The sequence below is a fragment of the Pleurodeles waltl genome, chromosome 6 (genome assembly GCF_031143425.1).
Source record: "Pleurodeles waltl isolate 20211129_DDA chromosome 6, aPleWal1.hap1.20221129, whole genome shotgun sequence".
Taxonomy (NCBI): domain Eukaryota; kingdom Metazoa; phylum Chordata; class Amphibia; order Caudata; family Salamandridae; genus Pleurodeles; species Pleurodeles waltl.
Genome location: NC_090445.1, coordinates 31,639,996 through 31,667,872, shown reverse-complemented (window position 1 = coordinate 31,667,872; position 27,877 = coordinate 31,639,996). Strand labels below are relative to the sequence as shown.

Sequence of the window (27,877 nt, the reverse complement as noted above, 5' to 3'; positions counted from 1 at the left end):
GTTCAGGCATGTTGTCAACGTGTAAACTCTATGCCCATGAGGAGTCATAAAACTGTGAATTTCTGCCCGATAATACATGGCCTCTGCTTGGGACCCAGTGAGTTGAGTTTTGACGTGTCTTATAATTTGTCTGAGGACTGTGGCCACCGTGCAGCGGTTTCCAATCTGTGCTTGGTGCGCATCGGTTCGCGGCACCCCTGGCTAGTTTTGATGGCGCACCGGGGTGCCGCGGAGCAGACATTGGGAACGCTGTTTTACCAGCGAAGAGCTTCCCTTGCATCTACAGTTTATTGTGTATTGTTTGTTTGTGTATTGTGTTCTGGGGTTATATCTCCGGCTACCAACAACTGAGCTTAGCGTAAGAGGAACTGCTCAGGAAAGGGGACAATGCCCAGAAAGCCTGCTAGACTCCTGGGAATTGTTTAAAGTGGCGGGGGCAGCCCATGCAGGTGTTGGGCTGACCACCCCACTTCCAAAGGGCCCACAGTCTTTCAGCACCCCATTAGGGGCATATTGGTGAGGGGCGATTACCCCCAGTCTGCCCCAAAAGGGCCAGAGAACCCACTAGTCCGCATGGTGCCTTTTTAGAAACAAAAAGGTGAGGTTGTGGCAGCACACCCAGGTATCGGGCCTTATCCTCTCACCTAAAACCCCTACAGTCTCTCCTGCCCCTACCTAGGTCTAGCTTCTCCAAGCCATGCACCACCTAAGAAGCTTACCCTGTGTTCATGATTTGCAAATCCCCCACCAAACAAACAAACACCCAGCCCAAATGTAAAGTGATGTGTTCCAAGTCCTCTGTGTAGCATGGGTCAGTTGCCTGCATTGGGTTGAGCGCAGGCCCTCCACCCAACCACGCTGCGCAAACAGCATGTGAAAGTGAGTCCACCCAACATCACACACTCTATTTTACGCACCTATCTCGCCTGCTGTCCCTCATTCTCACTCACATACAAAACAAATACATATTTTTATACTTTTTTTTTTTTTAATTCTTTTTTTTTACACCGTTTAAACTGGTTCATGACATCAGGCAACTTCTCTCCAGGTGCGATGACATTGCATCACTGATGTAGTCGTGTCTTCTGTCTCGTTTCCTTTTTTCAGCATTGAATTGCTGTTAATGGCAATCACTAATGTCCTTGTGCATTGAACAAGTTCTGAAGTCATATTTTTTTCTGCTATCACTGCTCAGCTTTTTGTGCCCAAAATGCATACATATCATGGCAGAACATTTGTTTTTCTCCCCATGGAAAGAAGAGAAAATTCTGGACAGTGGATTCTAGTCGCAGTTTTGAATCCTTAGTTTGAACGCCTTCCAAGTATTCGTTTCTGTTCTGTGTTGCTCTGGGTTACCCAGAAACCATTGCAAAAGAACAAAAAAACGTGGTTCTTTAAAAGTAAAAATTGCAACAAAAACTATACTCTTCCTCGCTGCAGAGCTTTCCTATGGCAAAGAATGCAATGATCTGTGCAACAACGTCCAGAACTATATGATTGGGTATCAGTACATTCTCTGGAACAAATGAAACCTCTGCAGTTGTCCCTGAGGATTCAGGGGTCCTAGCAAATGGGCATGGGTTGAACAGACATGCCCAGGATTTACAGTTTTGGGTACCACGAATCCCAAAAGACTTAAACTTATTTCAACTAAAAAGTCGCACACATAAGGTGACATTTCTATTTTATCTGCTAAACTTGAAACAACCTGTTGTAATTCATTTTCATACCTAACAGTTTAAAAAAAAAAGAAAAGCCAGAACTTGTTTTTGGATGTGTGGCTCTCTGAAATGAAGTCTCTCCAGTGCATTAATCATGTTCACTTAGTAATTTTTATTGGTGCACCCACAATTCCTTGAACACACAAAAATGAAAATGAGGCATCTGATTGGTTACACAGCCCACACTTAAAGAAAGAAAAAAAAACCCTGTAGAAAAAAGGAGCCCACCTTTTAGAGGGCACCTTTTCACTATACATCCTGAGACTGAAGGAAGCTTCTGGTGTGTACAAAATATTAGGACCGAAAATTGGAAAGAGCCAGCCTGCAGCAGCAACCAGTCAGGCCAGTCACCTGCTACTGTTTACCAAGAAGATGATATATTGGCAGTGGCAAGAACTGCCACGGATGGAAGAGTACGTCATTCTGCACGAGGATCATTGGTGTGGGCATTTTGAGAATCATTGGTGTGGGCATTTTGAGAATCATTGGTGTGGGCATTTTCCAAACATTCAAGAGGCGAGAACAAAATAAACGTACAAATGGTGATCTGCAATCTGTGCAGCCAGGTCCTTCCAAGTCAATCTCAGGATGTATTCTTTTGCCACAAGAGGAATGATTAAACACCTAAAAAGCCATGCACTTAAATGAGCACTCCCGAGCAGAGGTGGAAAAACCGTGACAGGAAGAAGGGGAGGGAGAAACGATTCCACCACCAGTACTTGATGAGGAAGAAGATCTGAGGTGGCAGATGTTCTCCACATACTGCAACAAATGAAATTTCCAGGCAAAATGAACAAATAAGTCCCCTTATGCACTTGAATAAGTATCTCCGAGCTTTGTTTCTAAGTTTGAAGAAGTGAATACCCAAAAAGATTTCGATACAATAGTTAAAAAAAAAAAAAAATAATAATAATTTAAAATTCAATTCTCAAGATGATAAAAATATATCACAATAAAGAACCAAAAAAGGTTCAACTATACAGACCATTTTTGGTGGAAAAAATAGTGGAGTGTCTGCCTGTAGATGGTGTGCGCAGTGGGTTTGTCTTTCCACTTTGGATTAGGCCAAGTGCCCAACCTGCAGTGGCAGCCAGTCCTGCACATCGGAGTTTGAAATTAAGTAAGTTTTAAAAAACAAAAAATGCAATTTATATTTAAAAAAAGAAAAAGCCAGTTATGGTTTTGGCTAATATGCACAAAACTACTGAACTTCTCTAGTTATGATTATAAATGCACGCAATACACTTGAGGCATCTCCACGCCCAGCATACTAATTTTCACCAAAAAAAAAAAAAAAAAAGCTATTGAACCACATGGCAGGCAGAGTTTTGGTGTGAGTTTTTTGCTTAGCTATTGGCTTACAAATTTCAATATTTTTGTACATTTTAACTATAAATACATGTGAATATGTGTGTATGCAGAAATGCCCAGGTAAAAGACTTTATTACCATTGTTGAGTTCGGGGGAGAGGCCACTACTCCTCCTCCCCCCACAACAATTTTGCTACTGTGTTATAATAAACTTTAATTTGTCCTTTGCACACTCTGTAGTAATACATATGTGAACATTTGGGATAAAATACCCCTGCCATATATTATTAGTGACCTTTAGAGCAACACTGCTGATGGCAGTTTTTTTTTTCTTCTTCATATTGAAGGTCTTACAGCTCAGAGGTGATAAGCAATATCTTTATAATTTACGCCAGGAGGCACTTTATTCTGTTGTGGGTCAATTTTAGTCACTTTGACACAGTGATGGCTTAGCTTAGGCTTGCGTCCAGTGTCCTTTTACCTAGTTATTATGCTCTATATCACTCTATTTACTTTTAGGGAGTGTGCGTCATCACTTTTCGACCTGTTGTAAGTATTCTGTGGACTTTTAACCATGCCCATCACTTTAACTCGTTCGTGGGCTTGCCTTTCAAAAATCCCTTGATGTCATTGGTAAATGCTTTCCATTTGTCCCGCCTTGGGGTGGTTTTGTTACCGCCTTTAGGCTGACCATTTTGCATGGATTATTGCACAATTGCCGATATACTTCAGCGTCGGGGAGCAATTTATTTTTCATTTTTCACTCCTTCGTGCTCCATGGCGGCCATTGCACTCGCAGCGTGAACTCAGTCGGTGGTATTGAAGCACTGGTCACGTTGTTCACTTTGTTACCTAATCAGTCATATCTTTTGGCTCTCCCCTTCACGCTCCATAGCTTTTACAAAACACTTGTAATTGATAAATGCTTTAGGTAAAAAACAATCCTCAAAGCGGCTCTCCCGACACAGCTTGAGGGCCGATACTGCAATATTCTCTGCACTTGGGGGCCTCACCCCATAATGCTTTGCAAGCATTCTTTTACAAAACATTTTTGCCCATAACTCAGCCTGTGGTAGTCCTAGGACAATGGGACAACCACCACAACCTTCAGCATGACACAATCTTTGTCTAGGTCATCTATGGGCCCCCACACTAAGTTAGTGGGACCCCAAAATAATAACCCCTCCCACCGTTTGTTTTGCAGCTGAGAGTAGTTAATGTTTTAAAGGCCTTGTTTGTAATATTGTGGCAGTAGGACTGCCAGCTCTGAAAATGTAAAGTGCACTATGTTCTCTAGGGGCTAAATATGTTTGCACTGCATTATTGTATGCCATTCTGTTTTCATGTGGTTATGCCCTCTAAGAGCTAACTATATGGTTACTTGTCCAAGGGGCAGATTTAAAAGCCCCTAGCACCACTAGAGCGTCAATTTTGTGGCGCTGTGCACTGCGCCATATTTGCAAGGCGGCGCAAAGCCGCTTTTTGTGGCTTTACACCGCCTTGTAAATATGGGCCCCCTGACGCAGTTTTCTGCAGCAGAGGGACGTGCAGTGGGTGTTGCTGTGGACACTGCCCCAGATTTATGAGAAACAGTAAACAAAAGCAGTAACTCAGAACTTGTGTGTGGAAATATGGAGAGATTCAATGTTTACATCTAAATAACATCCATTATTGGGCCACACTTATTTTTCATGGCATAAATATTACATATACTGATGTGCAAAGTGTCATTATGCTACAATAACTGTAACAAATTGGTTCTGCCCATTTAGTCCACCTGAATCTTTCGCAAATGACTCTACTCTCAACCACAGTAATTGGAGTAAGAGTATTTACTGCCGTTGTCTGGCTTCTAAGTTCGGGCCACTGCTGTACAGCTATGGTAAGCGGCATTGAGCTGGTTAGGCATGAACACGTGTGGGCTGCTCGTGTGAACTTGGTTGTGAGCAACCCTGTATCTGTGCACGGGTAACCAATCGCAGAAGGGAGTCCACAAGGATACGTGGATGTCTTTGTTAGGCTTTATAACATGAGTGGGCATTCCTAGTGTAGGTCTGTAGTGCTTACTGGACATTTTTGGGTGTTTCCACTGTTATACATTGACATTCTGCCCAAAAGTACAGTTTCACTCTGTTTAGGCCTACAGGTTCTAGCACGATACCAAACTGGGGCAAAATATGCACGCAGAGTATAATTTTGCAGTTCCTAGTATCACACATCCACATCTTATGGGACTTCGGGATTTGTCCCATTTCTCTGACTAAGATCATTATCCGATCCGAGGATTTTGTTCCCTGCCCAGGTACCCTGCAAGGACATCAGGAGGCCTTGGGGACTCGGGAGTGCAGGCAAGAGTGTTTTCTGCTAGCTGGTTGAGGAGGGTCTGTTTAGGTTGACCTCCACCAGTAGAAGAGCATCAGGAGCTAGCCAGAGAATAATGCTGGCATAGGAAGGCAGAACATCTATCTCCCTGCAAAATGCTCCCCTTTAGAGACCAAAAATCCTGATGAAAATGCTTCTTGTGACTAGACCTGGCCACCAGGAGCAAAACAAGCCTAAGATGAAGTAAACCCACTGGGACAGTTATGGCACCTTAAAGTGAGTGCATTTAAAATAAATTCAAAAACGTATGCATAGTCCTCCTTTCGGGTTGGGCCAGGGCCCAGGGGGCCAGCACATTGTTTTATTTATCTTCTCTGGGGAGGTGATTTTACCTTTTTGCCCCTAGGGGCCACGTCTTCTGACGAGGCCTATTTCCGGGGCCCAGACAACAAAGGATACCAACCGCTGGAGTGCTGCTGCGGTCCTTCATATTGCTCCAGCGGTGGCCACAGTCCTGGGAGCGATGCTGGCCCCTTCCTCTGTTCTCCATGCTGCCGGAGGTCGGCTAGAGGGGCAATGGAGGGAAGGGTAGGGGATTTGGGTGAGGGCCTGCAACACCACACAGTGTGAACAAGCACAGGTGGGGGAGGAAGGAAGAGCAAACTTGACAGCGTGAGAGTGGGCTCCTCTCACTGCAGGTAAAAATAAAAGCAAAGTTGAAGCAAGGTACGCAGTTATCCCTAGTGGGACCAGGACACCCAGGGAAAAAAAGACAAACACCCGTGGCGTGAGGCCCCTAAGAAAAATGAGATCAGAATGAGCTGCTGATTTAAAATGTTAGGTTATTTTTTTTATTTTTTTTATAATGTTTTAAATTTTTATTTTTTACTGGGCGAGTGCCCCATAATCCCACGCAAGGGTACTGCAGAGACCCCTTGTTTGTCCTGTGGCTGTGTTACGATGGTTTTATAGACGGCGTAAAAAGACGCAGCCTGCTGTCTTTGAATTGAATGCTTTATTGGCAATATAATAGGTAAACACAGCAATGCTTATGCTAATAATAAATGTATTTAAATAGGACTGTTGTTCCAATTTATTTTAATGGCTATCTTTGGGAGTCCGGACACTTGGTTATTTTATTAAGGTCTTGACACCCTGACAAAGCCAGTAGGCCTACCTTATGCCACCCAATTATAATGTGATATAGGATCTGATGTAGATGAGGGGCATTGTGATCACGGTGTTCAGGACCTGCTCTAGTGTAATATGACATGAAGATGTTACCAAGTGTATTCCGGTCTCCCTGTTGTATATATTTGTAATTTAATATCTAGTGTTTAGTAATGTGTGTAATAAATGCTTATTTATTATTTTATTTTTTTAAAGAAAAGGCACTGAATGGAGAATTTGACTGGTGTGTTCTACGTGTAAAATAATTGTAATTGTAATCTAATTTATATAGCGCTTACTACCCCTGACGAGGCGTCGAAGCGCTTTTCGATGAGTAGCACGCTACTCCGGTACCCAACAAGAATTAGTGATGGATTAGTATAATTTAATAAGGAGTACAGTTTTAGTATTATTATGAGTTAATTTGAGTTGCGGATATGAGAGTTTGTTAGATTGACTGGAGTAATGGAGGGGTAGAGGAGGAAAGAAATCCAGAAGTGTTAATTGGGAGTTTATCCTTCATTTACTCAATCCAAAGGCTTGAGATGAATAAAAGGGGAGCGGAGGGGAAAGAGGATGTGGAAGGGTTAGGGAGAGCATAGTAGCAGGGTGAGATGAATGCAGGAGAATTTAGTAGGGTTGTGTGGGAGGTCACAGAGGTAGAGTGAGGTTTGGTGAGTTAGATGTGGAGGTGGAGGGAAGAGCTTAGGCAGAGCTATTTAGGAGATGAAAGTGGTGGAAGGGATTTGGGATGAGTCCGAGTGAGAATGGAGGATAGTTTGATAGAGACATGACATAAGAGTGATGAGTAGATAAGTGTGATAAAAAGAGAGCAGAAATTCATAGATATCTAGTATAAAAAAAATAAAAAAAAACGAAGTACAATTACTGAAAAGAGAGCATTCTAGGCAACTGGACATGCAAGAGGTTGCAGTCTTAGCAATCACTCCTATCATGGGGCCATTAATGGCTTCATAAAATCTACAAAGCATACTGAAATTTTTTAAACATGATAGGTTGTAACAATTTATAAAAATCACACCTGACCCACTTGCTAAAAGATTTAGACTAATATATCACAATATCAAGAAAACGTTACACAGTACCTTATCTTCTAGCTTCTCCATCAGGGAGTGAGAGATGTAGCCAACCTTGGTCATAAGAATCACTACTGATTTTAGGATCGTCTATCTCAGTCCAGCGCAGCTCAAGATGCTTCACTAAGTCACTAACCAGACTCTTCTGTTCTGGGGTGTAGGCAAAAGGCACACAAAAATCAGCTAGACCCACTAACTGCTTATGAGTTCTGTGAGTGTTTCTCATGTAAAGTTTGGCATGCTGTGGTATTAAACTCTTTTTTTTTTTTTTGTCCTTTGCACTGTATTAATAAATGTGTGTGTTTACTACAGTTGCTCCAAACATGTTATTGGGCCATATTTATTTTCACTGCATTTATTTGTGTGCGCACACGTATATATGAATATATAGATAGCTGCATTGATGGACTAAATTTGGCCATTTCATTAGGCCTTTGGTACTCTCCTTCGTTATCTGTTTGCCTTCTGCCTTGTAACATCACGTCCATCCCAACACACTTTAATGCCTATATTATATACACAACCACTTATGCAAGTGATATTACTAAAATTAAAAACGATGGAATAAGGGAAACCCTGAGAAACGGATGAATAATGAGCTATATCACGAGCCTGGACTCCAGTCTGTCCGAACTGCACATCATCAGTCACACGCCCCCCTCGAACGACCCTACGCTAACACCAAATGAGAATCGATCAAACAGCGCTGCATCCTCTTCCACATGACAAACCTCACAGCTAAAAGCACGCATCACATCTACACCACCTTGACGCAATACACCAAATCTCATACAACTCCCAGTTAAAAAGGCATTCACACAGAGGCACTTAATAGTGAGTTGTGAAAGAGGTGGTTTCTGGTAGGGGTGGTTACCGTATTCAACTGTGTACCTTGACAACATAAGCCAGGGTGAAACCTGCTGCATGGGTTCTGCTCATCTAGGGGGAGGATGTACCGAGCTAGTCATCCTGTACTGGACCATCCCTGAATCTTATTTGAACAATTGCTTGTAAGATAAACATGACAGTCTGTTTCTGCTCTGAAGGCTTAAATGTAGTCACATGCTGCTTCACTCACTGAAGGTGGGCTTTCAGCTTGTAGTTGGCTCTCAGACCTTGGTGTTTTACTTCAGTCTGCTTTCAATGGTTAGTAACATTGTTTGATGCTTTAGCACCTTTGAGTATTTCTTCCTGCCATCACTCTACGATGGAGCGATCCATTTGCCATGGTAGACAAATCACTCTACTTTCTTGCTGAGATGTGGCAATGGGGGAGAAAGATGTGACTGTTTATTGGTTATAATCGGTTCGGGTGCAGTTCTCCCTTCATTCGATGTTGCTTTGAAGGTGGGTGGATAGGGTGGTCTAGGGTCTCCAAGGGAAGAAATCTGTTTGTCTCCAGAAATGTTGACTAAAAGACTAAAGGCGGAAACCTAAGAACCAAAACTCTACAGCTAGAACTACCTTCTGGATTTCTCAATCAATTCAACCAGTGCTTGTATGCTCACTGCGTGCTTGGGTCCTGACGCCACAGTGAGTGGAAGACGCAAGGGAACTCAAAGGAATTAGAGTAAGGCTTTTGGCACCTATACACAGGGGAACGAGAAGGTCTAAGTGCACATTGGATAGCCATAACTAAGTACAGGTTTGTATGCTACATGCACTCCCCATATCCCTGGTTCATCCCTATTACCTTTTCTTGATCATATAAACCTAGAGAAATGTGCAAGGGTCCTTTTAATTCATAACCATGCTATTCATGCTTTGCTGTTCTCAGTTCAGCAATTGATCCTTTGGCTTCTCATGTCCTAACTTTTTTTCTTTTGCTTGTTTCACTGCAGTACCTTCTGGATAAAATGAATGAATATCTCAGCAAGCCTGGATACCGTCTAACCATCCTGACACTGCTAGGTCATGTGGTCCGGCGGCAGCCCTCTTGGAGGCATAAGCTATCTCAGGCACCCATCTTCCATGCTCTGCTGAAATGTCTGAAGGTATGACTTGAGCTAATGATCAGTTCAGTTATGAACAGATCCAAGAAAGCCTAGACTACACTTGTGAATGGTGCCTATCAAGGGAATATCTAATGCTTTGAAAATTGAGGCTTGGTTTTGACATATCTTTGAAAGCTGTATTCTGCTTGACCTGTATAATGTATTCTGTTGTGAGATGCATCTTTTAAAATGTATTTCGCATCTGTTTTTGATAACGTATTGGTTTGTATTGGTGGCGATCAGGCCTTATTTCTATGCGATTAATGTCACTACTGCCCAGGTCTCGAGGCTGTAGACTATGGCAGGCAGAATGGCCTGTGTTCTGTAGCTTTCCGGGCCAGTGGCTTCTGGTGGAGAGTCTGAAAGGATTCAAGAGATCCCATTAGGTGTGAACCCATATCTCTGCTCCTTTTGCCCTGAAGATAGAGATTCTACCTCATTGGTTGAGGGTGCGAAGCCTAGTTCAGGGCTATACACTTTCTCCAAAACATGCTGGTATTCTAAAACTGTGTGGAATTGCAGCCAGAGCTCCTGTGTTGCACACCACCATTCTTTTAGGCTTTTTCCATCTCTCACCAGAGCTTGGAGATCACCTTGTTTTTCAGGGATTGTCACTTTCATTATTACACATTTCGTTGTCTGTACATAGGGAGTTTATGCTCTGATTCTCTGGGGTCTCTGAGGAATCCATAACCTGTTCATGATAGAGAAACTGCTATTACTGCTATTTCCAGCAGGACAAACATTTTCTAGCAAAAGGGTACTGTTGGGGGTGTTTAAAGACATATTTTTGAAGTTCTATATCTATAGAGGAGTCTGTTTAGGAAGGGGTATCACAAGGAGTACATCTTTCAGGGAGATATCTTACTGGCAGACTTCCACCATGTTGTCCTAGACCATCAGCTTGCGCCCAATAGCTTGACAGTAGCTTGTTGGGTGCTCCTGTCTTATTCCAAACCTGGACAGGATCGTACCACACTGCCCCTTGGGCATTAGGTAACCTCCAGCCCTATCATTCTTTTGAACCATTTTTTTGTGTTGGCAGTACCATCTGCAGGGTGTTCTCTGACCTTCATTATGTCAGGGAATGAAACATGTTCTCGATTTCCATGTGCCACTGGAAGATTTTTCCATACAATGAGTCATTCTTGAGGTGTGGGTATCTCTATCATCTGGCCAAGGGCCGTCTGGCATCCCAAGAAACTTACCACCCCCAGACTTGTTTCAAACCTAGATACCCGCGGAGGCGCAGGGTGGTGTGACTTGTGCAGCTCCTACTAAGGCTTCACAACTAGAACTGTCTGCAGACCTCAAACTTCATAAAAATCACAGCATTTCCTCACATTTGTCTGGATACGTTCTGGAATCTACTACTCAGCATGACCACACTTCTCCCTATAAAATAGTGCCTTGCTTCTGTGGGTGGACCTATTGCTCACAGCCGAGAGGTCCAGTACCACCCTGTGAAACATCAAAAACTTGCATCAGTTCTTGGGATGTGAGTAGCTGCGTTATTTAGACCCAGGGTCTCCTGGCACCCATGGAAACCTGCCACCTCCACATTTCTAAAAACTACACACACTGGAAATCCAGTATGACGTGGCTTCATAGATCCCACTTGCTGTATATAACCAGATAGTCTTGCAGTTTTAAAACAGCCTAAATTCCACTCTTTCCATGTAGGATGCGTGCAGCATTCAGGCACTAGGTTGTCCAGCACCCACAAAACCCCCATCACCGTAGGGTTTTTTGAAAATCCAAGATCTGGAGTGGTGGGACTTGCACGTACTTCCGTACATTCTTTATCCAGGATGCCTTGCAGACATTAAACGTTTAAAAAGTTTTCTCGCTTTCCACCACCAAAAGAGACCATCCAACCCTACACATTTCTGAAAACTATAAAGATCTGGGATTCCAGGGTAATTTGACCTACATAGATCCCACCCCTTGCTACCCAGAATGACTGGTAAATTTAAAAGTGTGGGTGAAAAAAAAACTGTGCCCTGTCTGAGCAAAAAAATTTAACTATGCCAGTAGCAAATATTCTACCATTCTGGAATGCCACACATGTCCTCATGAAAGTGATGCTTTACACTTGTAGTATTTATCTCTGAAGAAATGTGGGAATGCAGGATGGTAAGACTTTTGCCTTTGTCTGAAGTTTCTTGAGTTTTCTGCCACTTAAATGTTTGGTCATTGGGTTATTGGCCCGCATGGCACTCTGCCCTGGATTCCTTTGGGTCTTTAGTTTTTCAAACCTGTCCAGAGTGGTACGTTTTGTGGGTCGCTGGCCAACTGTGCGAACTAATACTGCAGCCATCGACCATGAAACACGTTAGACTGGTTATTTTGAGATATAGTTGTGATGTTCACGTCACCTTCTGGGTAAGAAAATATGGAAGGGTCCTTGTACACCATGCTGCCCAGGATTCGCTTTGGCCCCTGTTTGTAAGGGATCCCTGGGTGCTGGTGGTGGTCCTTTAGCCTGAATATTCCTCAATAGCCCCTCTACAGAAATGGAGAAGAGGTTTGTTGGTGTTTGACATTTCTGTTGCGTCCTGGATGAGAAAATATGCTGGGTCCACGGTAAACATACTTTGGATTCCTTGGGGACTTTAGATTTTAGAAATCTCCCAAAGTATGTAGCAGGGTTCCCTGATTGCTGGCTGACACAGGCCTAGGTATTGAAGCCAGGAAAGGGATGGTAAAGCGGGTGTTTTTAGGAATAGTTTTGGAATTCGTAGGGAGTTCTGGGTCAGAAAACACACTGCTGTCCATGCAACTAAAACCAGACTGGATTACCCTGGGGTTCCCCAGTTGTCAGAACGTGGCCTGGGGTTGATCAGGGGCCACCTTACATAGAGCTCACATTTTGCAGCCTTCTCCTATGGAAAATAAGAGGGAATTGGTATTTCTTTGATTGAGATGTGTGCCAGCAAGGATGTGTTTAAAATTCCACTCTGCTTCTTCACTGGGGCAGAATGACTGGTACCTGAGGGTCTCTGTACCTCCAATTACTGACACTGGTCAGCCTGTCCACCTGAGTCTTGTGAGCTTTCTGACTCTGTGCCTTATTCGTCCCAGGTTTCGTTGATTTTGGTGAATTGTTTAGAGATTATTCTGATTTATTGCTTTGGCCAGTGTGGCAGGAGAGATGGTTATAGATTTGCTCCTGAAGCCAGAATATTGACTTCAGCGCATTTAGATAGACGGAAGACACAAGTGCTAAGTGTACCCACATTGGAGCACAGGGTAGCAGGCCGATTAAGACAGTTGGTTCAGGTTCACGATTGATAGGTAGATATTGGAGTGCTACGTGGAGGCAGGTCAGCAAAATGTTGTGCAGAAAAGGATGTAGGTCCTTGAAAGCGTGGAGGGCAGGGGCGAGGGGCAGTTGTAAGAAAGGATGCTTATTTGGTGTCTAGATCTTTTATGACTGACGGTATGCCCTGGGTCATGAGAGGTGCTTCCGAGATTTGTAGTGTGAAATAGGTGATGACAGAGGTTTCCTGTTTACTCCTCAGATGCCAAGGCTCTGTGTTTTGTATACATTGTCTCACTCCATTATTTTGTAACGCTATGCCATTTCATGAGCCTTAAATCCCGCCTTCAGTCTTTTCCTGAACGAGGTACTGGTCTTGTTTTACCAACAACATAAAGGCTGTGTTTTCTTAAACCGAGGGGAGCCCTTTTTCCTCCTTTCTGCCAAATGGTGGTTGCTTCCGAATTGTACCCTTTAAACCCTTTCCTCTGTTACTTTACACCTGGGGAGCAAAGCAATCGGAGGTGGATGGTTCAAAGAACTGTCTCGATGGGGGAGGAAATGCATTTCAGAATCTCTTGTCTGTTCCGGCTGGGGTGTTATTGCACTGAACAGTTCTCAATATCTCTATTTTTCCTCCTGTATGATAATTGGAGATCTAGCTCAACAAGGTAAAACTAGACCCAGCTAAATAAACCCCTGAAGTTGACTGCCTTTTCAGTTAAAGCTGCTCAGCTGTGGAGTAAGCTCCTGGCCACTCTGAGAGCGCACACAGATCTGCTGAAGTTCAGGGAAGCCCTGAAGACATGGTTGTTTCCTGAATAGTAGATGTTTGCATCTGTGGTAGCTTTCATTAATCTCTCCCTCTTTTAAGAAGCAACCTTGCCTCAAAGTCCGGATACCAGTCTGGTCACAGTGCACTCCACAAAAATAATGAAAATATATGTATATGATACTCCTTCATCTTTAGCTGTTTGAAGGGATGTTGTCTTGGATTACTCATAGAATTGTTTGTATTTTCCCTTGGATGAACATCCAGACGCCCATCTACTTGACAGCGGTATGAACTGTACACCTTTGCATCTCTGAGCATGTCCATGCGTGTACTTCCAGGTAATAATCTTCCTGAAAGTAACCAACTCAAGTGAATCAGTCTACACTGGGCCAGTCAATGCTGCATTCCTCTTGTAGTTTCATAGATCAGGGTGGTCGTTACTCTCCTTGTAATTTTAAAAGGTACACTATCTGTTGGCCATTGGGCCCACCTAAGTAGATCATAGTTTATGATTAGTTTAGAAATGGAGGTGTGGAGAGCCATTAGGTCTCGCGTACCAGACCGAGCAAAAGGCTGTCTGAACAAAGGCCTAGTGCCAGCCAGAGGGGACTTGGAGCCCACCCATTGCTGATGGGCTTTATTTTCAGTCTCATTTGCTTGCTTTTTATTTGTTAGCTTGTGTGGACTTTCCTTCCTCTTCTCGTGCGCCCGTGTGTGTGGGAGTGCACCCGTGTGTGTGGGAGAGTGTGTGTGTCAGTGTCCCTCCCAGGGAGCATATCCTCATTACTTTTGTCCTACCACTGCTTATTTTTCAAGCACGGTTTTCTTTTTAGTTAGGGACTCCATAACAGCTGATGTGTTTTCTAGCTCCCTCCCTCGAGCACTTCCCTCCTCCCCGCCACCCTCGGTGTTGCACTCTGGCCCATGTACTTTGCCCACACCCCCTGTTGCCCTTCATTATCATTTCATATAAAATCATCCAAAGTCCACAAACTGGTTATTCTTCACAATTAACAATGTACATTCATTTTCTACATCTAGTTCATCATCTAAAATGTTTAGCGGATCCTGCAGAGGCTATTCCTCCCTGTAGTGGACTCACCAAGCTGCAACCTTTCTTTGGTTACTTCCTTTTGGAACTTCACTCTGTCCGGGCGATATAGTGGGAAGTTCTAATCTTGTCACACTCACTAATGTACACATCCAGACCTGTTACTAGACGTAAACATAGAGTGCACAAAATGACTGTTCCATTGGAGTTCATTAGAAGCTAAGATTTGGCACTTTTTCTGCTTAATTATTTCTGACCTCTTTAAATCTTTGCCCCAAAATGAATGCCCGGTACGTCTGCCTTTCTGTCACTTCTCTTAGATCAGTTCTTGTTTATTTAAATCAAGTGTTGGCACTATAAGCATGTTAATACTGTGGTCATCAGGTCTTTTGAAGCTCAGTTGGAGACCTGCATATTGGCGCCTTTACAAACTTCTACATGAAAGCCTTCCTTCCTCAATCAGAATTTAAATCCTGAGGAAGAAAGTTCACTTCTGGTCTGACCTATCTTTCTGGTTGCACTGCTACTTCAAAAGTAGTAGTTTACTAAGTTGCTCGAAGTTTACTACATTGTCATCACTGGAACATAAACCACTGGTGTTTGAGAAGTCTGAGGCTATATATGGCAAGGGGCGTAAGGGGCAGTGGAAAGGCAATGGTGTGTATGGAAGAGTACAACCATCAGAAGAGAATGGAGTAGGAATGGTTTGGATCTGCAGGTATTTGGATAGGTTGATTTCACTGCCATTAACCTCTGTTTTGCTCTGCAGACTGACACAGATGTGGTAGTGCTTACAACTGGTGTTCTTGTGTTAATTACCGTGCTACCGATGATTCCGCAGTCTGGGAAGCAGCACCTTCACGACTTTTTCGACATTTTTGGACGCCTGTCAGCTTGGTGCATGAAGAATCCAGGTAAGGGCTAATGGTAAACAACATGGTAACTGGTGTTCTGCTCAGGCAGCGTACCAGATTTGGCTGCAGCAGAGAGCTGCATCATAGCTGGGTGGGGCAGTCGTTTGTGTGTGTGAATGTTTTTGGTGTTGTGTGTGTGAGAATGTGTTACAGGTTTCATCTACTGTATTTGGGATTAAAATGAATTCCATAACTACAAAATACAGAGCAGTTGTTTGTAATTCAGGTCCAAGACCTGAGAAGTAAACCCAGACCAGATATTGTTATCCTTTTGTGAACCAAGTTATGCTGGCATCAATGTTCCCTCTAATTTTTTTCCACTGTGTGCGGCAGTGTGCGGTCTCTGTGCGCTGCAGCCAAGGATACGTGCGCCAAGAAATTGACCATTCACGCGCACGCAGCGCATAACTAGCCAAGATCTTTGGCATTAGCCTCTCCATACCACTAAAGCAAAAAAGGGATATCATTGCTCCATGCAATAGGGCATCAAGGCAGTTTTGTGACCTGGTTGCACACCCCAAGGACATGACCTGTTAAGTGCCACCTACACCCCAGGTAGAGAAAACAGAGGAACATTGCCTGCGGCCTTTAAACGCTGTTTTCATTGACTTCAATCCAGATTCAAATATGAACATTTTCTGCAATAGGAGAGCACGACTATCGCTCTAAAAGGCTATTTGAGCAGCTGAGAAAGTGATAATGCATATGAACAACTATGAAGTATGACAATGATGGAAAAGTTGATAACAGCACATTTCCTACTGTTCTGAAGCATTTCCTAGCTCATTAACCATTAATTTTCAACATAAATATCACTTGCTCGCTTGTATGCTAAAGTACGCCAAATGATGTTTAAAACACTCCCCGTGGCATTTAAACGCTGTTTTCATTCACTTCAATCCAGATTCAAATATGGGCATTATCTGCCTTAGGGGAGCACGTATATCGCTCTAAAAGGCTTATTTATTAACGTGTGCGCTTGCCGAAGGGGCCTGCGCGATGGGGGAAGGAAAGGTGCGCGTGCTCGCGCCCCTTACAGGGAACATTGGCTGGCATCCATGCGCTGTCTCTTGTCCCTGCTGGAAGTGCTCCAGTATCTCTGTGCAGCTGTCGGCACATGTGCAAGAAAGGCAAGAGGACGTCACACTGGTGACCATGTACATTGCTAGAGATGAGATGTGGGACTTGGCACCAGATATGGTACCATAGTTTTCATAGAGGACAATATGAAACCACAGGCTGTTCCAGGGCAGTGTCTAATATTAACAGGAAACATCTCAGGTGTGCCTACGTTCACTCCCTCTCCCATACTGTGTAAGACCTACATTTTGATGCTCTTTGGCAGTAATTGATTTTCATGAATCCCTTTATTATTGGGCTTTCCCAGCAGTGCAGTGACTATTGTCACTCGTCACTCTGCTCGCAAGTGGTCATTTTAGAGCACTTGAAAGCTTAAATGAAAGTTTATTCCACTGTGATTTTCACTTGTTACTTGCAGGTTTCATAAATACTTTGTAATAACTACAGAAATTATCTTGAGAAACTCTACATCTGTTGTCTAAGTGTACCCCTGGCTAAAATGTGCATTATTAGGTCATGCATACAGCAGGAATGTGCTCTACAAATGCTGAATTAACAGCAGTACACGCACATGGAGGAGCTGGGACTGAATCCCATAGAAGCATAGTCTACTGCAGAAGGCTGCTACAGTCCCTGTGCTGGTCCACAGCTGGCATATTACCTAGTCAGCAACATTGCCAAGTTTGGAAAACCAAACTCAATTCCTCTTCCGCCCTCCCTTTCCCCCCCCCTCCCCCTTCGAGTCCTTTCTAAGACTCCAAAGAAACCTGAGATCTGCTGTCAGAGGTTCAAAAATATCTGTCAAAGTGCCTTTGAGTTAGCGCCATGTGTTCCATGAGCTTGGTTTGTACATGAGCGGCTTCTCGACAGAGAAGCCGCCCCTGGACTAGGCCCAGTGCTAGATTTTTAGTGTAACATCTTCCCTCTAGAGAGAGAAGGGGGTTATGGGCCTAACGGCAGTGCAGCCTGGGTACTAGGTGTGCTAAGAACTGCAGTTCACACATTTACACAGTACTTTCAGAGAGGCCTACTGCAAGCTCTGTGGGTTTTAAAAGTGATCAGTGGAAAACTGACAGTGCAAAACTTCTCCGGCAGTGTTAAATACCTGTGTCTTATGGGGCAACAGCAGTATCTATATGTGTGTTTTTTTTTTTTTTTTTTTTTTTTTTTTTTTTTGGGTGGGGCAGAAGTAAGCCATACTACTATGTCAGCAACTACAGTTCTTAGCAATATTGCATTCAATATTTGGCATGTTTGTTTGACCTCATGAACATATTCAAACCTTTATTGAATACTTTGGCCATTTCATGCGCAGGAGATCGGCTTGCTAGTCCCAGATTTCATGAACAACTTATGTTCACATAATTTCTGACAGGTTTGAAGTGATGCCAGAAGAGAGAAAAATGTCCTACATTTTCTCTGTTAATATCTTCTAGAGAACTAACACTGATTTTTCTAGTCCATAGCAAACTCCTTTTTAGGGCCGAGTGCAAAGCGCTCCGTCCCTGGTGTAATCTCTATGGGCTTGTAACCACACCCGTGTCAAGCCCATCAGTTTAGTTGGTTTGTGGGCTTGCCTTTTAAAATTAGCTTGATTTTAATTAGTGAGAGGCATGTCTGTCATGCCTTTTCCGGTGTTTAGCCTGCCTCAAGCGCACCAATAAACTACTGAATACATACGAGGCTCCATGTTTTCAGTATGGTTTCTGCACTATCTTTTTCTCTTTATTTCGTAGGTAGCGCAATCTCGCTGGGCAGTAGCAGAGTGCTTTGCATGACATCGACCCTGTTACATGGATAATTGCACTTTTGCTGGTTACTTGGATAAATGCACTTTTGCCAGTTACATGGATAATTGCACTTTTGCTGATACGCTTCGCTGTGAGCGAAGTTCTGTTTCCTTTTGTGTGTTCGCTTTGCGCTCTCTTATGTGAAACTGCTTTACTTTTCAGTGTATGTGGCAAGAAAAGTCTGGTTAGGAGTTTACAAAGTTAATAGCTTTAACTTGAGTAAACGCGAGACCCATGGCTTTGCAAATGCTTGTTTTAAATGTCATCTTCTCAAGGGACTTTAATAACAAGAATTCATCAAAGTTAGCAAAAAGCCTGGTATGCCACTCTCGGTAAACAGCGCTAGTCATTGAGTAACGCGCATACCTGTATTAATATATTTTCTTAGCCATACCGTAGCAGGTAGGGTCCATACTGATAGCCTGAAACTGTTTACACTAGGCAGCATTTGCTCCTCTCCTCTGTGGCTTCCCATTACGTCAGTGTACACACTACACAACAAAGATGTTATTGCCACCCATCTGTTTTAAGTGGAAAACACAATTGCAGGCAGAATGACAAGGAACACTTTGCCCAAACAGGAACGAGTAACTTGCCTATGATGTCTGATTTTTCTCCCACTGATGACTTCTGATCCTATTGCTCTGTAGCCAGTTATATGGAACACACACTTATCTGCACCATTTTGTACTACACCCATCATGCATTTCAGGAAACTTCCTAGATCCAGCTACTATAATTGTGCACTAATCACTGGCGCATGAACGTCGATTTGATAGTTTTTTGCTTTCCTTACTCCTTTACGACTACTCCTATGGTTCATTACCAGCCTGTCCATCCCAGCACAAAATAGTTTTATTTTTCCTTAAGTTAAGCCTTACTCCAGCAGACACTTTCTCCCTTGAAGTGTCACCCTCTCCCTTCTCCTCTGTCCCACCCTCCTTCTAGCTCTGCCTCCATGATCGTCTCCTGCTGTTTTTCCCTCCCTTTCTGATGCCACTTCTCAATGGCAACAATTTTAGTTGACTTCTTTACTTTAGGATTACTGACAAAAACAAAGTGAGGAGTTGAACACTTGACTTATTCCCAAAACCAGATACTTGACTAGAATGTAGCCGAAGGTGATTGTAGAACTTGCACACACAGATGAGGGACCATGTACACATCTTAAGTCCTGCACAATTGCCAGGCCCTTGGCCGTCCCCTGAATGGGAACACAAATAACCCCAGATTGATTTTTGGCCTGTTGGGTTTCGGGGGTGAGGTGCTGCTTTGGGACCTGTTGACTAGTGAGCAGAGGACCCATGTCACGTTTACCCTCTGCACTTGGGTACGCTCACTAAGACATTGATCGGTGCAGTGCACACATGAGTCTGTCTCCTTTGTATTGGTAATTTTCTTCACGTTTAACTCTGTAGTTTCACTGTTTTTTTTCCCCTTGGTGAGCTGTCTTGAAGGCGTTGACTAATATTGTAATTTTCATGTTGATCAAATTGGTTTAGTATCCGCCACCCTTGGGGCTAAGCGTTTCACATTAGGGATGTTTTAAATAAAATAACTCCTGTCACAGGAGGGCAGTGGTATGGCACATCTCTTTTGCTTTGTTCCCAGGGGGCCTTTTGCCACTCTGCTTTATTCTCAGTATTGCAATTTTCATTTTACATAAAATTGCTTGGCAGGGCTATGTAGGAAACAAATGTTAGCAAAATGTTTCTTACTTTTTGTCCTTTTGCTTGAAGTCTGAAATCAATGTTGCCTTTCAAAGCATGCAGTAGCCCACTGCCTACCCACTGGTAGCCATGCCTTAAATATATGTAGGCGGATCCCGGTTTAAGAGGGTCTGTTGCACCTCTCTGCTGAGCCCGTTAAAAAACAGCAGTCAGATTACATACGTTTTGCATACAGGTGTAATAAGGGGGGGGGGGGGGAAGTTTGGCAACCCATTCTGTGCTGTAAGGAGCTACAGAGTAATTGGTTCAGCTTTACAGGCTGCAAGTGACAAGTCAATGTCCTGCACTCACTATATGACAGTATCAAGTATGTGTTGAATTATTGAGTTTCATTTAGACACCCTGGAAGGAAATGAGGGGTAAAGGAGACCCACAGAATAATTGTGCTCAAGAGCAGCAGGAGGTAGCAATGCCCTACCACATGCTCAGAGAATGATGTCCCTACCTTACAGCCCTGGGTTCACCATAAAGACAACAATCCCCCTCCAACCCCAACACACACGGCCCTTCTTGGGCTCCGTGTTGAGTGCGGTCACAGGCAAAGCATGTCCCAGCCAGAGGTTGGCATTTCGCCAGCTGCTGCCTCTTTTTCAGGCAGTTCATCCATTCACTCTACGGAGTATAATGAAGCTTTTAGATGTGATGGCGTCTTGCATAGCAATTGTGCCACATGCCAGAGGCAGTGGTCACAAGTGGAGGGGTCATTAAGAAGATGTGGTGTTTATTTAAAAAAATAAAAAGTAGCACTCCTCACTCTGCATTGATGAAAGAGCCAAAACCTGTTGCTCCGCAGAACTTTTTCAGACTGTGTTCTGCATTGACCTTTGCCATTGATGCATCACTCAGGAACATATCTTGCCAATATGACTGTGCGAGGTTCCTGGACTCCCGGGCATCCGTCCATCAAGTACTTATGCCTACTGGCCATCGCCATCCTCTGAAAGCATATATATATCGTGTGGGGCAAAGTGTCCCTTACAAAGACTGACAATATGACAGAATCATACTACATACAGAAGCAGGGGGTGCTCTCTTTCCCATCGGTCTACTCTAGCATGGGAAATTTCGCTCTGGGTAGTGTAAGATCTAACCATTAGCAGAGCAGCAACTTGGTGGACCTTCTAAGAGGATGCATTGGTAAGTCCGCAAGTGAATATTTGACCCCTAAGTTTGAGTCCTACAGAGGTATTTCAGCAGTGGCAGATCCCAGCCATCAACTTATTTTCCACCCTAAAAATACAAAATGGCAAACTTCTCCTCCAGGTACCCACTTCCACAGTCCATGGGCAATGGACTACGGATGAACTGGTCGGAAATATTTGCTTAACTTTACTTCTTTCCCACTCATTCCTTATGTGGTGAGGAAGATGAGGGGTGTCATGACTTTCTCACCCAGCAACACGGCTAAACCAGGCGTTCTGTCCCCAAGCAACTCAATCGAGCAATCTAGCTCCTGAGTTCTTGCGGTTGACTGTCAGCCACGTGGAAGATCTTTCTACACTACTGCAGCTCCAAGCAACTTGACTCCTTCAGTCAGGGTTCATGACATCAGCGTCTAACCCCTACAGTAGGCAGGTCCTCTATATAAATGGCCACAAGTCTTCGCCTAGACAATAAAGTAGAAAACGGGCACTTGTCCTGCTTCAAAATCCCTGCGGTAAGACATGCATGGAAGGACTTAAGTCCAATACCCCAAGGTAGTCCACAGCCATTTTGAAGAACAGCAACATAACGTTTACAAGGCTTATGGGTCCACCTTTTGAACCCCCTCCACTCTTGCAGCCTACACTTTAAATCCTGGAAAGTGGTCTTTCTAGTAGCCATAGCTTCACAGAGACTCCTCGAAGTTACCAGCACTCCCTCTGTTCAAGAGCCATTCATTCAAGTGCAAGAGGACAGAATGATACTTTGAATTCAGAGGTCTTGCCCAATCTGTCCTTACCTTTACACATCAGCCAGACTATTGAGCTGCCTGTATTTGTTCCACAATCTGACTCGGTAGAGGAAAGGCTGTTGCACACCATAGACATAAAGCAGGCACCCAGATACTATAGTGACAGGACAGGTTCTTCTGCAGGACTAACCAGCTGGTTGTAGCTTTCGCTAAATCCCATAAAGGTCACCCCATTTCAGAGACTGACATTTCAAGGTGGATTGCCAAGTTTATCTTTATTTATAAATGTTATTCTTTAAGCTAAATGTGTACTCTCGATTCCTGCCAGGGCACTCCCTGCATGCAAAAAGTGGGGGCGTGACTGTTACTTTCCTCTGTAACTTCCCAATAGCTGACACCTGCAAGGTCGCTGCCTTCTCAACACCACATGCCTTTCCAGAGCACTACTGTGTGGACTCGCCAGCCAGCCAGCTGGCCATGGTTGGTCGAACTGTTAAGAGCCTTGTTCCAAACATCTCTATCATCCGCCCGCCACTGCTTAGGAGGAAACTGCTGTAAAGTCGATGCAGAGTATGTGTATCTACAGCCACTAATGCTACAAACGGAAAATGTTACTTACCTGCAAGCATCTATTACGAGCCTGTAGTGCTATAGATTCATGCGCCCCTATCCTCCTCCGGAACTGGCAATGGTGGCACTTGCTTACTTTTCTCACACTGACTTATTTAACAGCTTACACTGCACGCTTTCGTTTTGCTCTAGCCGAAAGGCACAGGACAATATTCAGCAGCCGAGACCAGCATAAATGAGTGATGGGAGAGATAGATGACTCCTGGGCAGTTAATGCATTGTGATGTAGTGCTCCTTCAAGTGGTGTGTCTTCAACTCTTAACTAGATCGGAGCAACGTGTGGTATTGCCCGATTCTCAACTGCTAAGGAGCAGCCTTCACAATGAGTCGCAAATCATCCTGCCCCCAATACCTCCTCAGCGTTTGTGGCATGTGTAGCTGTAGATACACATGCTGTGCATACTCCCATCATCGAGTTTTGGGCCCGGGCATGTTCAAATTGTATTTCTTTGAAGAAATCTTTCAAGTCACAAGGTGCAGTTACTCCTCCCATGACTGCACATGGGCATTGACTCCTTTGTTAGATTTTGTTCCACCATCGGATTCGTACTTGCATCCACTGGCCCCTCCTTCCATGTGTGCTGTTGCCAGAAAAAAATACCACAAATTGTCTAGTTATCAAATACTCTTTAATAGCATTACAATGTCTTTTGTGTCCCCTTAAAGCTCCAGGTCAGGCAGCCGGATAAATAAATAAAATGAACACAGCTGTGTGAAAGGCATTCACTTTATTGTGTGGAAGCACCCAACTTTTGCCCAATCAAAAGATGTACTACTGGATCCCAATGTGTAGGCGTAGACAAAGCCCCTCTTCTGATGATTCTCACAACTGGTTGCAGATAGCCACACTGTCAGCAGGACCATTAAAAACCCAGAATGCTTGGTTTTGACAGCTCCTAGCAGATACTGAATCAGTCAAATGGAGGCAGCAGATCCTTGGGTTGGCAATGCAAGGTAGCGTAATGTCGAGCACTGCTAAATTGCCATACCGTAATCACTAGGGGTGTGCACAATTCACGTAATTCACTTTCACGTAGTTACAGCTAAATTACACGAAATTACTTAAAATGCAAATCTGTCAGTTTGCAGCATTTTGGTGCAAAATGCAATGTCTATTTTGGGCATGAGGATGCATGGAGAGCAACCGTTCACATTCTTTTGTTCCTGCATACTTGTAGTAAATTTTTTATGCAAATCAATGTGACTTGTGACGTTTTCTGTACATTTGTACTGCGAACTGGCATTAATTACACAAACTGATTTAATTTCTGGAGTTTTGCATAACAAGCCTGGCACAAAATTCTTAAGATTACACCAGCGTTATTTAAATTTTGTCCAAGTAGTCACCAAGTTGAAAAACAGTCTCATTCCACATTGCATTTTTAGGATTTGCTCGGGTTCAGTAATTCCCGGGTGCAAGTTTATAACGTCTAAGCTCTTTTGTTATTCCTAATTCTCTGCCTAATTTTTGGGCAAATTTTTAGACTGATCTGAGCAGACAGTCCCTGATAGAAACTAAGCGGGCCACGGTTTTCCTGCATTGATGGTAATGAGGCCTTAGTTGGACAGCATGTGTGGTGTTGCGCTTTTTCTTGCGTTAGGGGTTCCCATGGGTAAATGCCACCTCTTTTCTTTCCATAGGCCACGTGGCGGAGATCTGTCTGGTTCACCTCCATGCCAGCGTCTATGCCCTCTTCCATCGCCTCTATGGGATGTACCCCTGCAACTTTGTGTCCTACTTGCGATCTCACTACAGCATGAAGGAGAACCTGGAGACGTTCGAAGAGCTTGTCAAGGTACAACTCTTGTTGTGTCCGGAGTGATGCTGACTTGCCTGCTGTAACCATTCCTACTGCAAGTGTCTAAACACTGTTGGGACAAGCTTTCATGTCTGCAGTACACAGAATGCATTATTGCTGCAGCAAAGGTATCCTTTCTATTGAATGAAGGGAGAGGCACAAATGACCATTGCAACATTGTTAAGGACCTCTGCTTTAAAATCTTTCAAGAAAATGTAGCCTTTCAATTGAGTCTTTCACCAGTTACCCTGATCCCTTTTGTTTAACTTTTGGCCTTCTTCACAGAGCCCATGAAGAATAAAAGGCTGCTGTGATGTACATCTTTGATTAGCTCTACTTTGGCAGTCTGGTTAACTCATCAATTCTGTCATACTTGATTGTCTTTACTTGTGATTCCTGAAGAGAAACAGCTTCTTTTGAAAATATATGTTCACTCAGTTTGACCTTGATTTATGGGTGAAAGTCCTTGAGAAAATAATATAGAAGGAACGTGATGGCTTAATAGGGACTGCTTTTACTGTGGAAATTAGTGTCGACATACAGACCTGCCTGATGTAAACCATCCTTCCAAGTCATTCCTTTATGTCCCTGCAAAGTAGGAGCCCTGCGTAAGTCACTGTCTACTAACTAGACAAAATAGCTTGTGTAAAGGTGTCGGAGTGCCATACGGGTCTGCGACTGATTTAGGAGAGCTACTTTAATTTGACCGTGTCATGCATGTGTGTCTGATATTTTGGATTCTATGATGTGGTTTTAACACCTTGTCTCTTTTTACCCTCACATGGTTTTCATCTTTACATATGTGCTTTGTTTTTTGCAGCCCATGATGGAGCATGTCCGGATCCATCCGGAGCTGGTCACAGGTTCCAAGGACCATGAGTTGGACCCGAGCAGGTATGTGTGAACCCACTAGAGGTTCAGTGGCAGTCCAGCACGGAGAGGGTTTTGGCCCCCCAAGAGGTTTGGAGCATTTGGAGTGGGGTGCTTAAAAAGTAGAGGTTGCCTGGTTGTGGTAACCCAGAAAGGGATGTGCATTTGCACCCCACCAGAATCTGTGGTATCTCCACAGCTCGAGTTTCCTAGCAGAGCAAGTAGAGCCTGGTAGTCCAGCAGACAATCCCTCTGGTAGGGTCTCTTGGGCCATCAAAGGGGAAAATGTTTTCCTAGCATGGAGGATTGATGGGTGCAAGTGAAAGGCATAGCTGAGTAGGTGACACCGTGTCTATTAGGCTGTCAGTGATGGGAGGATGGCTTTAGTTCAACAAATACATTTGTTGTTCCAATAGAAAGAACATTTTCTCTAACAAACAGAAGATGAAATCATATATTCTGGGTAATAACACAAGTTAGTTGGGTATTTACCCAAATGTAGTTTATCCTGAATGTGACCTTGTATGGTTTGTAATGTCCTTTTAAAAAATATTACTTAATCAAAAGAATAATTGGGCAGTGGAGATGGTGTAACGTTTTATGTACGTCAATCCAGTGCCTGCTTTTAAAAAAAGAATAGCTCACAAATGAGAATCCTTGTCTAGTCAGCTGTGGCAGTGGGGCTTATCTGTACAGCGTGCATGTATAGCAGGTGCTAGTCGTACGTGGCCGGTTAGTGGTTGCTGCTGCTGTTTTCTTCGAGAGGTGAATAATATTGGTGTTTCTGTGAGCTCACAGTTGATCTATGAGGTATCTGAGGCATAGATAGATTGATTGGCCCAGGATCACACAGGTTTATTTTCCCAAGAATTGTTTGGGGATGGTTTTTCCTGGTTGCATCGTCTCATTGAGGCCCCTGGACATTAAAAGCTTAGTCTTGGGTTGCCCTGGTCATGGCAGAATGCACTCTGTCAATTTAAATACTTTTTGTTCTGGCAGGTGGAAGCGGCTGGAGACCCACGATGTGGTGATAGAATGTGGAAAAATATCTCTGGACCCCACAGAAGCCTCTTTCGAGGGTGGCTTCTCTCCTTCATCGCTGCATCTCCCATGCCATAGTGCCCACAGGCAGAATGACTACAATGCCAGCCCTTACACAGATAGAAACAGCAGCTATGGTAAGAGCTGGGTTCATGCCTGCTTACTGTCAACTCATGATGCCAGGGCTTTTTGATGGCAGTCTGCATTTGCTTCTGAGAGCTTTAGACATGTACGTTTTACATTTAAAGGTCACTCATTGGTGGCAGGACTTTTTGTGGGCCTTCTGCACATGCACTTTGTAAGACTGTGCGTCTGGGTTTATTTTTTGGGGGGGGGGTGTGTGTGTGTGTGTGTGTGTGTGTGTATGTGTATATATATATATATATATATATATATATATATATATATATATATATATATTTTGTGCAACGTTAATCTTTTCTGGATTCACATGCTGTGCATTATTCCACCATCTAGTGGTTGTGATAAATGGGAAATAGTTGGAAAAGTGGTAAATACACTGTTACAATATGACGAGATGGAGACTTTGATGTCCTGCTGTTGGAATCTTCTGTGCGTACCACTAATGGGCCAGCAAGCACGCTGCGAACATCCCAGTCCATTCTAGTCTGACGCTTGGGCTGTGTCGAAGGAAAGGCTGGAACTAGGACTATGTAAATGTCTTGTTATTTTTAGAGTGTCCATGTTCTTATTGGTGGCTTCTGAAAATTGCGAGGAAGACTTGGGTCATTGGGTAGGAGCTGAAGCTGTTTACCAAATATTCAGTTAGTCTTCCCTCCCACCTCCTCTTGACTTTTAGTCCTTTCCGCACGTCTCTCCCCACTTGTCTTGGGTGCTCTGCCAAGGAACTCAAGAACCAGTTCACTTAAATTTACTGAAGTTATTGGTTGAAGAGATCATTAGCTGAGTCTCGTTACCCACCGCTTTATGAAATAAAGTTTTTAGTACCTGACACAGTGCCATTTGTGTATGAGCTCTTAACGAGCAGTGTGTGGGTTTGATGGTTGTGGCTATGCTATCAGTCTAGCACCAGTAGTAAAACATACAGAACAGAGCACTTCAAAGTTGTGTCCCCTTTCTTTTCTCTTTCCAGGAAGCATCACTTCAACCCCTTACTCCACTCCCAGGCCGAACATCTCACAAGTGCCGGTGCCACTCCATTGCCACACCACTCCACCGTCTGAGCCACAGCAGGTGGGACTTGTCAATCAGTTTATGCCAGTGACTTATGCGTACTCCTGTGGTGTACACGGGCTTTTGTGATAACTCATAAAATACAGAATAAGCGAATGGTAACATAGTGCCTCCTACACGTTGAGCCAGAGTTAAAACTTTGAAAGTAGTAGTCTGACCTGAGTATGCCCAACCTATGATAACATGGTGTTACTGGGTACCAAAAAGAAGCC

At 43.7% G+C, this 27,877-nt stretch overlaps 1 protein-coding gene across 3 annotated transcripts in view; it reads left to right on the top strand.

The window, feature by feature from the left end:
• Positions 1-27,877, top strand: part of TSC1 (TSC complex subunit 1) — a 188,673-nt gene that overhangs the window by 59,302 nt on the left and 101,494 nt on the right. For all 3 annotated transcript variants that reach the window (XM_069237129.1, XM_069237128.1, XM_069237130.1), the window contains 6 exons: positions 9,462-9,614; positions 15,472-15,616; positions 24,382-24,536; positions 25,360-25,433; positions 26,409-26,587; positions 27,565-27,665. In XM_069237129.1, coding sequence (XP_069093230.1) covers positions 9,462-9,614; positions 15,472-15,616; positions 24,382-24,536; positions 25,360-25,433; positions 26,409-26,587; positions 27,565-27,665 — 807 coding nt within the window. The remainder of the gene's footprint in view (positions 1-9,461; positions 9,615-15,471; positions 15,617-24,381; positions 24,537-25,359; positions 25,434-26,408; positions 26,588-27,564; positions 27,666-27,877) is intronic.